The sequence below is a fragment of the Ictidomys tridecemlineatus genome, chromosome 10 (assembly GCF_052094955.1).
Source record: "Ictidomys tridecemlineatus isolate mIctTri1 chromosome 10, mIctTri1.hap1, whole genome shotgun sequence".
NCBI lineage: Eukaryota > Metazoa > Chordata > Mammalia > Rodentia > Sciuridae > Ictidomys > Ictidomys tridecemlineatus.
The window spans coordinates 143,925,799-143,942,216 of record NC_135486.1 but is presented as its reverse complement, the minus strand read 5'-3'; the positions used below and the strand labels follow the sequence as shown (position 1 = coordinate 143,942,216).

Genomic DNA, 16,418 nt, shown 5'->3' with positions numbered 1-16,418 from the left:
ACTTCTCCTTTCATCCCTTGCAAATGCCAGTTCACAAGCGGGCAGTGACTGCTGCCGTTTTCCTCAGGCTCCCAGAAGCCCTCTGACCAACTGCCCACTCTCGGAGCAGGGTCTCCTCCTTGATCCCAGGACAAGAAAAGCCGCACGCGCTGCCTGATCTCGCTTGTGCGTACGATCCGAGGAGCTGGGTTAATGGGGACAGAGAGCAAAAAGAGGCGACCAGAGGCTGGGGTGGGGACAGGGAGGCGTGGGTCGGCGAACCAAGCTCCAGTTCCAGGTGGCTGATTTCTGGGCATCTAACGCCCAGCGTGGAGACAACAGCCAACAGTACTGTGATGGACACCTGGAATTCCCTAAAAGGTCATTTCTAAGTGTTCTCACCACACAAAAGGCAACTATGTTCACCGACTTAACTGAGGTGGTCACGTCAATGTACACTGGTATCGAGATGTGTACCTTAAACGCATACAAAAAGCCAAAATTTAAACCCCCGTCTTCATCCCCTCTCCCTGTGCCTACCCTGGTTTGAAAAGGGTTAGCAGACATAAGACCTGAGGGCACCCTGGATTAAATGATCACACCGACACCGTGCCCCGCCCCCTGCCAGACCCCGCTGAGCCCTGCACCCCACACCCACGCTCGGCCCTTATCTGCTGCCACTCAGCTGCTATCATCTCTGCTGGACAGAGGACAGCTGCAGCTGCAGAGCTGAGTCCCAGGCACCCGCAGGGAGCAGGGCGCCCTCAGCCCCAGCCTGGCTGGGTCATAGTCCTGTGCCACGGGCTGGCTCTTTCCCCTGGGTGTTTAGAAACCACCACTGTTTCATATCCAGCGCAAGAGAGGCCGATAACAGGGGAGGCCGCGTAGGGAGGCATCAATCAACCCGCAGCTGTCAGCCTGCGGTCACCAAGTGCGAGGCACCTCTGAGACAGCAGCACCATCTAGTGGCCACTGCTGGAGCCACAATGCAGCAGCTCTTGCTGCCAGGAAGCAAGGCCACCAGGTAAAGCTGCTCCCACTGGCGAGACACTAGCTCAAGGTGTCCTGAGGACAGAGAACCGGCCTCTGACAGACACTCGGCCACTTGTCCCCTCAAATTTCTTGTAAGCAGGGTCTGGGCCTGGTGTAGCCTCCTAGAGATCCAAGACCCACCATTGTATCAGGACTGCTCCTCCTCAGCACAGTGACCACGCAGGCTGCAGAGCCGCTAGACGCCAGCAGCACCCCGTCCACCTGCACTGTGACAACCACCAATGTATCTGGACACAGTCAAGGGCCACGGGCCTGGAGCCATGCACACCCCAGCTCCTGGGCTGAAACGGTTTCTCTGCTCTGGTCTCACTAGAGCTGTCCCCTTGAGGCCACCACTCCAGCTCTCCTGGTGTGCAAATAGGGGCACCGACAGCTCGTGCCTCATGGGGGTGGTTGTTACAGGTGAAGAAACTGGGCTTAGTGAGGACAGGGCCATGCTCACCAGCTGGGCCACAACACTGTGTCGGGAAGGAGGGAGGTGGCTGCCCCCTTCTTCCTCTCCCTGCCCCCCCAACACCTCCTCAGTGGTTCAGCAGCCAACTCTCACTCCCAAGTCACAGGAGATGCAAATGCCCAGCTCACTCAGCAGAGGGCCTCTCCCACCGCACAGGGACCAGCGCAGTGCTGCAGACCCAGCTGTGTCTCCCACAGATGCGCATCAGGCTGAAGACCTACCCACGGTGACATATCTAGAAGCAGGGTTGGGAAGTGATCAGGGTGGGGTGAGGTCCTGATCTGATGGAACTTGTGGCCACACACAAAGAGGAGACACCAGAATCTGGTCCTCTCCCAACTCCCTTGCTTGATCTTGCTGTCACTTCTGCTGTCACACACAGAGGAAAGGCCAGGCAGTGAGCAAGTGGCTGCTATGGTCTGACTATGCCCCCAAAGGCTCATGTGCTAGATCCTAACTCCCCTAGGTGGCAGTGCTGGGAGGGGAAGCCTGGCATGGGGCGTTTAGGTCACAGGGCAGAGCCCTCAGGAACAGCTTCATGCTTTTCTCCTGAGTTCTGGCTCTCAGGGACTGGACCAGCTGCCTCAAGAGCAGGTTATAAAGCAAACATTCTCTCCCTTTAACATGTGCCTCTTACCCTTGCATTTTCTGCACCAAGTTGAGGGGTATGAGGCCCATGCTAGATGTCTCCATTCAATCTTGGTCTTCTCTGCTTCCAGAATCATGAGCCAAAATAAACCTTTGCTTTATAAATTAGCCAGTCTTAGGTATTTTGTTATAGCAACAGCAAACAGACTAAGACAGTGTCTATCTGCAAGCCAGGAAGAGAGCCTTCACCAGAAACCAACTCTGATGATAGCTTCAACTTAGACTTCTACCCTCCAGAGCTGTGAGAAAACCAATCTATAGTTTAAGCCCTCAGGCTTTGGTACTCTATTAGGGCAGCCCAGACAGACTTATATACAGCAAGCACAGATATACAAAAACCATACTAAGTTACACCCTGCTGACAGACGCAAATGTCAAGCAATGTCCTTACAAAGTGAAGTCTCGTGACTGATATTCTCAAAGAGGATGTTCAAAGTCTGCAGCAGCTGAACGCACACATAGCGGCCCGATTTCTGCCTCAGGATGTTCAAGAAGAAAACAAACATGTTCTTCTCCAGGAAGAAGCTGGGGAGAGAATGAGCAAGGGTCAGTGGTTTGCTTCAATAAGTGGACACCAAAAGCACCCTCTGGTGATATTCCCAGCCCTGCGCCCTGCCCCCCAGGAGCATCAGCAGGTACACCAGGTCACACCACCACAGGGCCTCGGCTTCCATCCTGTCCAGTTCCCAGGATGCCATCTTCCTTCGGGCCAATCTGCAACCCTTCAGCTCAGAAACCTTTCTCCCCAGAAGGTAAGAACAGTGCTGATTCAAGGCGCGGTGAGCCAGATTTCTGACAGAATGGGAACAAGCTCTGCCATCTCCACTTGCAAACCCAACACGCAGCCCTTTCCACTGCACATCCTGTGACCTCACTGCTCCTTACCAGGCCTCTTTCCTTTGCTCTCCTTATCTTGGACTGTTAAGAAAATCAGTAATTGGAATTCCCGCAAAGGGATAAGAAATGAAGACTAATAAGAATTTGGGTTCCAAAGCTGTCAAGTTTGTAGTTTCCGTAATTTGGGAAAAGAACTGAAAATAAAGATGAAGGTGCTGACATGGTGGAGGGACCCTCACCAGCCCCCTCGTTTCCTTATGCCTTTCTTGCTCTGGACAGGGCACTTGCCTGCATGTGGCCTGGGGGCACCAGCTTTTGGAGGTTCATGCTGGAAACAGGACCCCCTAGTAGAACCCCTAGTGTCTTTTCTAAAGGAAGAAAATGATGTTTCTGGTAATGTGTTCTGTGTGTTCAAGCCAAAACTGGATAATCTTTATCTGGAATATTCACCAAAACCCCTGCTGTCACATGTCTGCTAGTGACTTACTTCTGGGTGTCTCTGCCCCCGACCATCAGCTCCTCAGTGGTGGGATCAGGGGCCTGACACTTGCTCAGTGCCACATAATTTCTGTTTGAATATGTGAAAGAGCAAATGAATGGATAAATATGAACCTAAAAAGATGCTGAGAGCTTTTTCAGCTCTGATCTGGGAACCTGTGTGCCTGTACAAATGCTGTCCACTTTGCCCTTCAGAGACTTCTGTCCTCTGCCCTGTTTTGTCTACCTTCCCTTCAGTTGGTGTAAATCAGTGGTTCCCAAGTATCACCGACACTCTCAGGTTTTCAAAAACCTGGTAAAATCAAGCCTGAACTTAAAGTAATGGGCCAAGCTTAACGTCTCAGTTGTGACAAACATTCCCTAGTGATAGGAAACGTTAACAAGACAGAAACCAGGTCAGGTGCATACAGGAACTCTCAGCACTACCTCTGCCAACTTTTCTATAATATTGCACTTAAATTTAAAAATTTATTAAAAACAAGATTTTCTGGGGATTTCACTGAGTTGCTAGTGCAGAATCATTGCACTCCAAGAGCTCAGAAGCTTCTCTGAGCTGGTCAAGGAGACACAATTGCTAATCTTTATGCCAATGCTCTCTCTCATGTACAAAAAGCTATAAACACCCAACAAATTACCCATGGATATCTAAGAGAGACAGTCCCACTTATAAGCAGTGCCCCACATTCTCCTTTAGGGATCATGGCCTGGGTCCTAGCTTTGCACTTTTCCCAAGGAGATTTTATGGATTAAAAGATAAAGCTGTCCTGAAAATCAACTCAGGATAACAAATAAGCCAGATTGGAAATGAAATACCTTTTTTAAAAATAGGTTTTAAAAATGGCCTTGGAGCCGAGGTTGTGGCTCAGCGGTAGAGCACTCGCCTAGCATGTGCGAGGACCTGGGTTCGATCCTCAGCACCACATAAATATAAATAAAATAAAAGGTATTGTGTCCAACTACAACTAAAAAATAAATGTTTTTTAAAGAATATAAAAATGGCCTTTATAACTTAACGTATATATATACACACACATGCATGTACACATATACACATTCATATTATGTACGAACATACATGCATGTATATTTGAGAATATATGTTTGTATATATACACATTTGAGAATGAATATGTACGTGTATGTATACATATACATACATATGTATATGGTGGCTGTAACCAATCCCAAATCCTTCTGCGCTGAGACAGGTCTCTCGGGGAGGTAGTCCATGGTTGAATCTTTGCATTCTAACTGTCCAGTAGGCACACCTATTTTTATCAATTGTCATCATCCATGAGCACCTGCTCTGTACCAGACACCAGACAGGGGACTTTCTTTTTCTCCTTTAAAGACAAGGAAACTAAGGCTCAGAAGACAAGAAACCTGGCCTGAGACTGCTCATCTAGAAAGTGCAAAAAGGGGAGCAGCCCTCCTGGGCTCTGGTGTTGGCCTCCTTCACCACCTACCTGCTCCACGGCCTTAAGCAACGATGGGGACACCAACAGGGCCTCCGCTGGGGGCAGGGAAGCTCCCTGGACTGTGTCCTCAAAGCTCGGCCCTGTGCCTGGCCCTCACAGGTCCTTGGTGGCTCCTCCAGGCCAGAATACACTCAGCACACGTTCTCCTTCCCTTAATGGGACAATCAGGCTTCTTGGAAAACTTTTCATGACATTTTGGGGTTTTCTGGAGACACTCATTCCCATAACTTCCCCCTTTGGGGCTTGCACTTCTACTGTGTTTAAAGCATGTTTTATAGAGAGACTAAGTCAGCGTCAGGTTCTGGCCTCATCAGGAATGACTCATGGTGTACGTTTGGAAAAACATTCAAAGGAAGAGGGAGAACCAAAAAACAAGCACTAGAAACCCTTACTCAAATACAGAGCTGTCATTCTGATCTCCCCAAATCAGGATCTCGGTGATAGAACGGATGGTCTCCACCAGCAGGTTCCGGTTCTGCTCTGTGACTGTGGTGTTCTTAGTCAAAACGTGGTATAGATACCTGAGACAGAGGAAGGAAGAAAGGTCACCAACCAACACGGAAGCCAGGCCCAAAGCCCACTAGTGACATCTGGAGACAACACAACAGGGCTTCTTCAGATCTGGTCAGCACAGTTTGACATTCAGATTAGACACATTTCACCCAAGAAAAATGGCAGGCTACGCTCTGAAAGTTAAACAGCAGGGACAACTGCTATTAAATTGAGGCAAAATCGTCCTCAAACCCTTGAGGACAGTCATTCTCAAACTTCAGTGTACAAGAGGACTGCCTGGAAAGCAGGCCAGACGGGAGGAATCTGGATGCAGAGGGAAGCACACTCCCCGCAGATTCTGATGCAGGTGGAGACACAGGGCTCAGGCCAAGTGTCTAACACAGGACAGGCATCAGAGACTCAGAGAGATGGGTGCCAAAGCCAGCTACTGGAACAAAAAAACTGTGCAGTAAAGATTACCCTTGGCCTGGTGCAGTGGCGCACACCTGTGATCCCAGCAGCTAGGGAGGCTGAGGCAGGAGGATTGCGAGTTCAAAGCCAGCCTCAGCAATGGGGAGGTGCTAACAACTCAGTGAGACCCTGTCTCTAAATAAAATACAAAATAGGGCTGGGGTCAGTGATTGAGTGTCCCCAAGTTCAATTCCTGGTACCAAAAAAAAAAAAATTACCCTTGGGATAATCCCTCTCACAGTGTAGCAGGCCCATTAGAACTTAAGGTTAAAACAGAATGAGAGCAGTCCAGGGACAATGGTCAAACTCGCAGAGCACAGACTGCTAAATTCAGAGTTGAGTAGGCTTAAGAGGCTACAGCACTGTCCTTCTGCCACATGGGCCTCGAAGTCAATGCCAGCCCAGACAGGAAGACACAGGTCACTCCTCCAGGCCTCCCTGCTGGCAGAGAGGACAACCAAGAGAACCAGCAATGCTAGTCCTGGGCAGCATGGGACCAGCAGCCTGACCTGATGCCCCAGGAGTGCATCTACCAGAGCTTCTCAAGGGACCACACAGGTCCAGGGAAATTCATGGGTCAAGGAAGCCTGAGGCCTGGGAAAGAAAAGCAGACGGGAGAGGAAGCGACTCAGGAAAAGTCACCTCCTGATGCTTCTTTATAGCTCTCCCAGTTTGCTGATGGGGACAGGGCTGGTGAGAGCAAGAAAGGGAGACATTTTATAGGCCTGTCCTGTCTACAGTCTCTAAAAATGGGAGGGCACAGAGAGGCAGAACCTTGCAGATGGGAAAATTAGGAACCACCTGCTGCTTGCACAGGGATGGGTTTTACTAATTAATATTGTTGCTGTTTGGGGCTGGGGACATGGCTCAGTTGATAGAGCACTTGCCTTGCATGCACAAGGCCCTGGGTTCAATCCTCAGCACCACAAAAACAAAAAAGCAAAAAATATTGTTGCTGTATGTTATCTTTAAAGACATGGTATAACCAAACAACTAACTGGATCAAAAATTACATATAATTTTTAAAACACAATAAGTGGCTCTCCAAAAATATAACTCCTTCACCATTTGTGCCCAAATCTAGCAGCAATGCCACATGTGGGGGCACAAGTAAGTTTCCCTTTGTGATAGGGTAACACCATAGCACTGGACTCCCTGGGATGAACTGTGTAGGACCTACGGGGTCTCTCTCACTTCAAGTACATCTGCCCTGTGACGTTCAAAGAGTTCCAAACTGTGGTTCCCAGGCCTCCTGTACCACCTACTTAAGGTGCTCCTTACTCCAGCCCCATTCAATCAGGCTCTTAGGTGGCAGGACCCGAGCCCACTCAAGTATTTATGGGTAGTTTTGTCATTCCCCCCACCCCCACCCCAGGGCTATGGATGGAACCCAGAGCCTCACGCAGGCTAAGCACACATTCTACCACTGAGTTAGAGTCCCAGATCCCTCTCAAGTATGACAGCCACCATATCACTCCTGCTGTGGATATCAGTGACACTCTCCATGAAGTGCACAGAATGCCCAACACCCTGTCAGTGACAAAGTATTGTTTATTGTGGCAGTGAGGGGAGGGACGGATCCTCCCCTCTCTGGAATTTTTTTCTGTGTAAATGACACATGTTCATTAGCATCATATAACACACTCCTGGCTCAACATGAGGTGGTGGCCTAGGTGAGGGTGTCTGTTCTGAAGGCTCCCAAAGAGGTTCAAGTCTTAGGACCAGGCTGACCGCAGCAGACTGGCTTTGTGCCCTTGCTGCCCAGTCAGCCCGGACACTCCTGCTCACCTCTCGAAGCCCAGCTCCATGCCTCCTATGATGACTTCCTTAAAGAAGGCCCCCTTGCCCTCACCCCTCTAGATGTGCCTGGTCCCTCCTCATGGCACCTGGGTGTTAGCTACTGCACATATCACACAATGACCTACCTCCTTTACTAGAGTTCAAGGTCTGAAACACCATCTTGTTGATCCTGGTGACCCCAGTACACTCCAAAATATTTGTTACTCAGTGAGTACTCAGTCAACGCTGAATGGGGCAGGGGATGGTCTTCATAACCTGCATTTGATCACAGCACACAAGCTAACGTAGGCTAGGGTCCAAGTGCCAGACCCCGCATGTGACCGCACAGACTGGTATGAAAAGTTCCGTCTCTGGAGTCCAGGCTCAGGCTTGGTCCCCGGTGCTGCCACTTCCTAACTTGTGGGCCTGGACAAAGCACTTCCTCTCACCTGTCAGCAACCTGGATTCTATAAAATAGTGGCAACAGATGGAGTCCCATCACTGGGCTGTTTCAGAGTTCAATATGTGCAGAAAGAGCCAAGCACGACACCTGGCACAGGTGAGCACACCAAAGAAGCAGGGTAGCTGCTATCACTATTAAACTGTGGTTAGTATGATGGGGCCATTATTAACATCCTTCCTGGATTACATCAGTAATATTCCAGGGCTTAGGAAGGTGCACTCAGGCTCACAAAGGTCAGGGAAAGCAGACTTAAGGAGACACTTGAGGGGAGGTCCAGAGCAGGAAGTGTGCAGTCTAGGTAGCTTCTGGAGAGGCAGTGCAGTACTCGGGTTAATCACAGACACGGTGCCAGCCTGCCGGCTCTGAGTGCAGCTGTGCCGTTTATCGGCTAGATGATCTTGAGCAAGCTCCGTCATCTCGATGTGCCTCAGTTATCTCAGCTGTGAAGTGGCAGCAGCAATGGCACCTGAATACATTAGCACCTCTCTACTATGGCGGCGTTGGGAGGACTGAGTAAGTAAAGAGATAACTGGCAGTTACTATGTGTAGGACAAGTACTAGTCATTGTTGTTGTTGTTGCTTTGACAAATCTCCAAGAAAACAAACAAAAACTAGTATAACTGCTGCTAGGAGGCCTTTAGGACAGAGACAGGGTGGCAAGCGAGTTCTGAAGAGAATATTCTATAAGTCTGCTGGGCCTGGCACTGAAAAAGGGCTTGACACCGACCCTCAGATTCAAAGTGACCTGGGGACATGCCCACTGCCATCACTGCACAAGCCAAAATAGTACCTGAGGCTGGGGACCATCAGTGACCACCCAGCTCCCTAGTCAGGAAGCACCATCTGAGAGCTACCTGTCCCAGGGCCTGTCCACGTCTGCTGTTTTCAGCGGACCCATTCTGCTGGTGTGTGGTGACATCACTGCGTGAAGACCAAGGCCATTGGATATGCGCTTATGGACATCTGAACATCCTCTGGAGAGGGGCCTACCCACCACCCTGCCCAGGTTCTTAGTCCAAGCTCCTCCCCTCCCTCCCTCCCTCCCTCCCTCTTGGTGCTGGGGATGGAACCAGGGCCTCACACATGCCCAGCAACGCTCTCCCGCTGAGCCCCGGCCCAGCTCCATGTTCTGAGCGTCAGCCCTTTGCTGGATACACGTCACAAACATCTTCTCCAGCTGTGGCTTCCTTTTCATTCTCTTTATAATGGTGTTTTGATGACAAGAGGCTCTTAATTTTAATGCAGTCTAAATTATCAATCTTTCCCTTTTACAGTGTTTTTTTTAATAGCAAGATTAGGAAATCCTTACCTATCCCAAAGTCGTGAAAAAATGCTATTTTCTTCTAATAATGTTTCACCTTTTGCATCTTGCCTCAGAGTATATCTGGAACTGACTTTTGTGTATGGTGTAAGGTGTGGGCCCAAATTGCCATTTCCCTATGTGGTGGTCCATCTGACCCCACACCCTGCTGAAAGGCCCTCATTTCTCTACTGCCCTCCAGCGTCATTAATCAGGTGCTGCCGTGAGTCCCTTTCTGGACACTCTAGTTTCATTGATCTGTTTGTATGTCCTTGTGCCAACACCATGCTGGTTAATTACTGAAGCTTTATAATAAACCAGCCAGGTGGCAATGTATGTCCTCCAACTTCTTCTGTTTTGTTTTGTTATTTTTGGTTTTTATTGGCCATCTAAACCCTTTGCATTTTCAGAAATATTTTAAAATCACCTTCCCAGGGCTGGAGTTGTGGCCCAAGTGGTAGCACGCTCGCCTAGCACCTGTGAGGCACTGGATTCCATCCTCAGCACACATAAAAATAAAGATATTGTATCCACCTAAAACTAAAACATAAGTATTAAAATAATCACCTTCCCCAAAATACTAAGATTTCCCTTGAGATTGCCCTGAAATCGATAGCTAAATTTGGAGAACTGACATCCTTGCAATAGTGTGACATGACAGCCACAGCACTTCTTTCTGTGTTTCTAGATAGGGGCCTCACATACCCTTCGTTAGATTCCTAGGTAGCTGATGTCCTTTGTGTGCACTGGGGATGGAACCCAGGCACCTTTTACTCTAAGCTACATCCCCCACCTTCTCTAAATTTTATTTTGATACATGGTCTCGCCCAGTTTCCAGGCTGCCTTTGACCTTTCAGTCCTCCTGCCTCAGCCTTCAGGTAGCTGGGAAGGCATGCCCACTTTCTGTGTGGTTGTTGCTGGGATATAGAAGTACCTACTAGATTTCAGCTCCGAAGCTCTATGACGGTTCCACCTATATCTTGCTCTTCTTTCTGTCCCCATCATGTCCTAGCACACTGTTTTAGGTAAAGACCCTCAGTATACACTTATCTGAAAGTATTGGGAGGAAAAAGGTGAATGAATTAAGATTATTATTTTAACACTGCATCTAATCCCAGAGCTTTGGGAGATGAAGTAATTGAACCATCTCAGAGATAAAAATAGTTTAATAACTTTCTGATCAGAAATGTAACATACACTTTAGAAAGGCTGGAAATTTTGATAACAAAAAAGAGGCAGAGAGAAATGGAAATTGTCAGGTATGCTACTGTCCATTGGTGACCCATACTGATATTTACATAGTTGGGGTTCATGTGGTAAGTTCATTACCATGCCCATCATTTTTTCCTATTTGGTGCTAAAATAAAAGAATTTTTGCTATTAGCAAATGTTTGAAAATATGTGGAATGGCGACACAGTACCCCCACCGAGAGGACAAGCACAATACCTACCTTCTGAAGGGCATTAAAGTTCATAATTGCTTTGATGATCAACAATGTTACAATGACAAGCTTCACAAGCAAAGCTGAGTCCCTGTCTCAGGTAAATTTCAGAGGACAGATGATTGCCTTTGACACTTAACTACAGCCACTTAAGATTTTTATCTTACAAGGTTAACAACTGTTAAGATGAAAAATTTCCTCTCAAACTCTGAGTATATTCATTTTGATGATGATCATCATCATCATCATCATCCAAACATCATCATCAGCAGCATGATCATCATCATCATCCAAACAGGTTGCAGCCAGGACTAGAGCTGTGCAGTCTACTCCAGACCTCCAGTTTGCAACCATTCTAGTGGATAAAATGCAAACAATGAAGTTAAACAAAAACAACAACAACAAAATGGTTTCACTAACCAAGCACGTACATGAAAATACAAATATCTAAAACACAAGAAAACCAAACCAAAAAGGCATGAAAATGCTAGCAGATTGTAAGGAGTCCTCACAACTGACTCTACTCCATTTCTTTGGAAGTCAGCACCACCACATTCCCAAGAGAAGCTCTGCAGAAGTGCAGTCCCAACATGAGACCCGTGCACACCAGCAAATTCTACACTGCCAGCTGAGCTTGAGTTTGCAATGCCTGGAGATTCGAACACTGTAGCATGCTGCCAACACACAAGCAGCACACTAGAGGTTTATCACCAAGGACTGTGGACACAAACGAATCCCACATCACCAAACCCTGCTTTCTCAAGAGAGTCGCTTATTTCACAAGTTAAACCATGGCAGTTAGCAAAGCCCCACTAGGTTCCAGTAGTCTTCAGTGACAGCATTTTCTTAAGATAGCCACAGGTTTTATGACTTATACCAAAATATGCATCTAAGGATCTTAGGATGCTCCTAGAGAGACCCTGAACTCATATTCAAGCCAGAGTGTGAGAAAAGAGAAGCAGAATGGCAGGAGGCCTATGGACTAGACACGACTTCCAAATAGTCATGTCTCGAGCATGGGGTGGGGTGGGGGGGACAGGACAGGCCTCAGTCTGTTTAGCCTACTCAGCATCAGGGTAGAGACCCTCCTGCCATTTCCCAGCGATCCCACATTGAGCCTTGAAAACCGCCATCTGGTCAGTGTCCAGCCTTCTGGATGGCAGAACCAGGAGAGGCTCCACCAGGCTGGACTTGGACTGCAGGGTGAGGGAAAGGTCTTGGTTCAGTGGTTCAGTGACTCACCAGCCAAAGATGTCAAACGGGGCCAGCGAGTGAGACCAGGCCTGGGATACAGAGTGAGGGCACAGGCTGGGCTCTCAGCCCTAGAGCATGCTCTTGCAGAGGTTCTGTGAGCACTGACAAGGCAAGCACCTGTTCAAAAGGCTGGCCAGCACTCGCCTGTCGAAACCAAGACAAATACTTGTTGACCACCCACTACCAGCCAGGCCTGAGAGCATCCCACAGACCCACTGAACAAGCCACGCGGCTCCCTGCCCTCTTGAAGCACATGTCTCACTGGCAGACGCACTAGGACAACTCAGAGTGGCGGACGCAAACTAAGACGGTTTCTGATGGTAAAAGGACAAGGCCGAGGAGTGTTGACCACTTCCTGGGGATCTGACTCAAGGTGGGATGAAGCTTGAAGGGCTCATAAGAGGAGGAGAAGACGGAACATAAGAACATGCTGACCAACAGTACACACAAGGAAAGCTACAGAGGAGTCACCTCCTGCTGGCCAACCCCACGGGGCACCCTGAAGGAGCGTCAGTCCTTCAGGGCTGGCGGCAGGCCTCTGGACAGGAGAAACAGAGCTCAAGTGTGGAGAGCGAGGTGTGGACAGACAGACAGGTGAGGTGAGCGCGGGGAAGAGGACCATCAACGTGAAATACACTTAGATGGCAGCAGGCTGCCTCCATAAGGTAGGAGAAGATGACAGTGGCCCCTGCGTGGCCGCCCACCTATCTGGCCCTCCTCAGGCCCATTCTGTGAACTTCAGCCAGACCACAGTTCTCTTTGGGTGAGTGCGTAGCCTGACGTCCAAATACTTAACGTGGTTGACAAGGCGATAAGTATTTGTCAGTTAATGCCATAGCCTGGCCACTAGGCTGGGCAGCAAACTACTCAAGATGTGCAGCAAATAACCTCTTGACTCCTGCAGTATGCCTCAACTAAGCCACTAACTCAATTCAGCGGGAAAATGGTCTCCTCTTATTTAGCAAAAGTAAAATCCTAATAGGAAACTTTCTTTCCAGTTTGAAGCTGGGAGTGCTGTGAAGAATAAACTGATTTTAAAAGGGTCTCTGGCTTTATGTCTATTTTCTCAATCTTTCTGTAAACCTCAAACTATTCTTAAAAAAAAAAATTCTATTTTAAAAAGAGAGTGGTTTCCAGATGATTTGTGTGCCAAACACCACAACAACCAAACAAATCAATTCTAAATTATGTTAAATGTCTTCACCACTCCTCTCCATAATGATGTACGCTGACACTCTTGCCCTGAGGCAAGAGTGCATTGGGAACTGCACTGGTAGGGTGACCAATATGTATCATTTGTCCAGAACTTTCCCAATTTCAGCAATGAAATTCCCAAGCTCTGGGAAACCCTTCAGTTCTAGGTTACCCAACAATCAGGAAAGTTAGGTGTCAGATAAAGCCCTAGTCCCTTTCTACCTTTAGCCTTGTTTCCTTATAACTACCACCTCCCATCTGGACAGACCACACACCCCAAGGTCCTGCTTATGGTGCCCCTCCATCACCACATGCTGACTCCTGGCCATCCTTAGGGACTCCGCGCTAACGGTGCCTCCTCCAGAAGCTTCCAAGAAGGAATCCCACAGAACCCTGGGCCTCCTTTGATCCCAACACTTGACACACTGAACAGTCACTGGCTCCTCAGCTGCCTCCCCATCAGCCTGCAGAATCTCTCAGGGAATGAGCTATTCTGTACCCAAGATGTTTATTACCAGAGCCAAGTGAAGTACAGCAAGAGCAAGCACAGGGGTGGGCACTGGTTGTTTATGGCACTTTTTCACAAGTCACCTTGGGATCTTCTAAGCCCCACACCAATCACATATCACCAGGTTCTTGAGGCTGTAATAGGGATTACACAGATCAGGCTGATCCAGGGCAGACTGCTCTGGTTTCCAGTGACCTAAACAATGCACCTGGACAGTTCTCAGGATACTGCAAAGGAACCTGAGACCCTCTGAGCTCCCAGGCTTGGTGGCTGGTCAGCAAAGATGCTTCGCTGGCGATGGGACTCAGCTGAGTCAAGTTTCCCCAAACTAACAACCAGAAGTTTTATTCACAAAGCCAGTGTAACAAGTGCAATCTCTAGAGTCAAACATGGCTTTCACAGTCTTCAGCTGTTGTCACCTTGTGGCATGTGACTTAAGCTCCTTGAACCTTAGTTTCCACTTCTATAAAATGGAAAGAGTAAATTCCTATAACTCATAGACTTGTGAGGACCGAAGGAAATATCACATGGGAAGTCCTTAGCAAGCAACTGGCACTGAATAAAAGCATTCAATAAATATTAAAGTAACTTAAAAGGGCTATAGTCAGGCAGAGTTAGGGGAGTCTTCAGTACCTGGGTGCTGGCAAGAGGCCCAACAGCTGGGATAAACACATTCCCCTTCTCAGCCACATCCACCCACTTGATAAATTCCTAAAATCCTCAAGCCGCTCCCTTTCCTTGCCAGCTGCCCTCCCATTAAAGACTCCTGATTGCCGACCAACCCCCATCCCTGTCTTGAACCTCTTTCCTCTCCTTGGCTTCTCTCCCCACCACCTCTAAAATCATCCTGTGCCCCACTCTTCAGGACCCACAAACATTCATTAAATGCCTGTGCCATACTAGAAACGTCACAGCTGAAAATCATAACTCTCTCCCTTCCCCAGGATCAAATGGAAAGCCCCCATCTAATTCCCCTCTGGCTAATCCCTGCCACAGACCCCAACTTCCCTCTAGTTCCCTGCCATCACGGGACCCCATCCTTCTTACTTCCCTCGGGTGCTCCCTCTGGACACAGCCTGTTTCTTACTCCTCCCCGGGGCACCCCTACCCTGTCTTCCCTGAAGTCACTGCCTCTGATTTGCTCACTCTTCAGTCAGTACCCACTGAGCTCCTACTGTGTGGGGGGGGGCGGGGGGGGCAGTGCTAACTTCTAGATACACAACTGTGAACAAACTAAGCAGTCTCTGCCCTCCTGCAAGTTCCAGTTTAATAGAGAGACAGAAAAGAGGTTAAAGAAAAATGGGATAATGGCAGACAGCAGGAATGCAAGGAATGACATCAGGTCAAAGGTCCAACAGGAAGGAACTGTGGTAGGGAGAGCACTTTAGGTGGGGTGGTCTGGGAAGACCTTAGAGGGCTAAACACACAGCCACCGACATTGGCCACCTGCTTCCTGGTAAACGCTAATGTTCAGTGTCAATCCTGGCTTCGTGGCTTTCCACGCATGACAGCACTGAATCCTGACAGACGTACACCAGGCCCATTTGCTGATGGGGGCCGGATGCTCAGAGATGTGAAATAATAAGGTGACACAGCCACTAAGTGGTGGGGTCAGGAGGGGACGCAGTCTGACCCGGGCCAGCTCCGGATCTCTGCACTGCCGCTTCTCCCACAGCTCTGCGGCGGCCCGTCGGGGACAGGTCTCCGCCGGGTGACACTTTGTTCTTTAATGACCGGCACTTGTGCGTGTCCTGGGCTTCTGGTTCCTTCTCTCGCCCAACCAGCCCTCAAAACCCTCCCAGGAAGCAAGGGCTGACTCCGGGACGACTGAGGAAACTGAGGCTGAGCACGTGCCCCTCCACGTCCAGGCCTGGGACCCCGGGGGGTGCAGCCTAGCCAGCCCATCCCGCGAAGCTCCTGGCCCCCGTCCGCGAACCGGACCTCCCCGGGCACTTGACGGGTGCGACTCCAGAGGCTCGAGACTGGCCCAAGGTCACGCGGCCAGCAGCGGCGGGGTCAGGGTTCGCACCCGGCGCCCGGACGGGTCCTCGCGCTCCACCGCAGGACCCCGGCGCCGCCCGCCGCCCCGAGCCCCGGCCCGCCCCGGAGCCGCCCCGCGGCCTCGCCCCCGCCCCCGCCCCCCGCACACTCACTTGAGGTGGTCCAAGGAGTGGATGTTGCGGGAGGACTTGCCGTGGCCCCCGCCCACCCAGCTCCGCGAGCGGCCAAACATGTCGGCGGCCCCGGCCCGTCGCTCTCCTCACGGTCTCATGCTCGACCAGCCGAGCGGCCGAGTGCCCGCGGCGCCAGCACAAGTGGAAGAGGCAGCGGCGGAGGTGGTGGTGGCGGGACCGCCAGCCACCTTCCTCCCCGGCCCACAGCCCCGCACTGACATTCAGCCGGAACCGGCCGTTCGACCGCCGCGCTTTACGGCCGCCGCCGCGAGGGACGCTGGGAATTGCAGTTCACCCGCGAGGCCCCCGGCGACAGGACTCCGCGAACGGACTACAAGGCCCGGCATACATCATGCGGCCTCCGCGAGAGGCGGAGCGAGAGGAAGAGAGGCTG

At 50.0% G+C, this 16,418-nt stretch overlaps 1 protein-coding gene across 5 annotated transcripts in view; it reads right to left on the bottom strand.

The window, feature by feature from the left end:
* The window catches only part of Clec16a (C-type lectin domain containing 16A), a 176,269-nt gene extending 159,983 nt beyond the window's left edge, over positions 1-16,286 (bottom strand). For 4 of the 5 annotated variants that reach the window (XM_013359513.4, XM_005327182.5, XM_078024645.1 and 1 more), the window contains exons 1-3: positions 16,004-16,285; positions 5,340-5,468; positions 2,526-2,659 (exon numbers count right to left, since the gene is read on the bottom strand). In XM_013359513.4, the coding sequence (XP_013214967.2) occupies positions 2,526-2,659; positions 5,340-5,468; positions 16,004-16,083 (343 nt within the window). In that variant the 5' untranslated portion in view covers positions 16,084-16,285. Of the gene's footprint in view, positions 1-2,525; positions 2,660-5,339; positions 5,469-16,003 lie in introns of all 5 variants that reach the window. The other variant, XM_078024644.1, reaches the window with a different exon arrangement.
* Between the last annotated feature and the right edge of the window lie 132 nt (positions 16,287-16,418).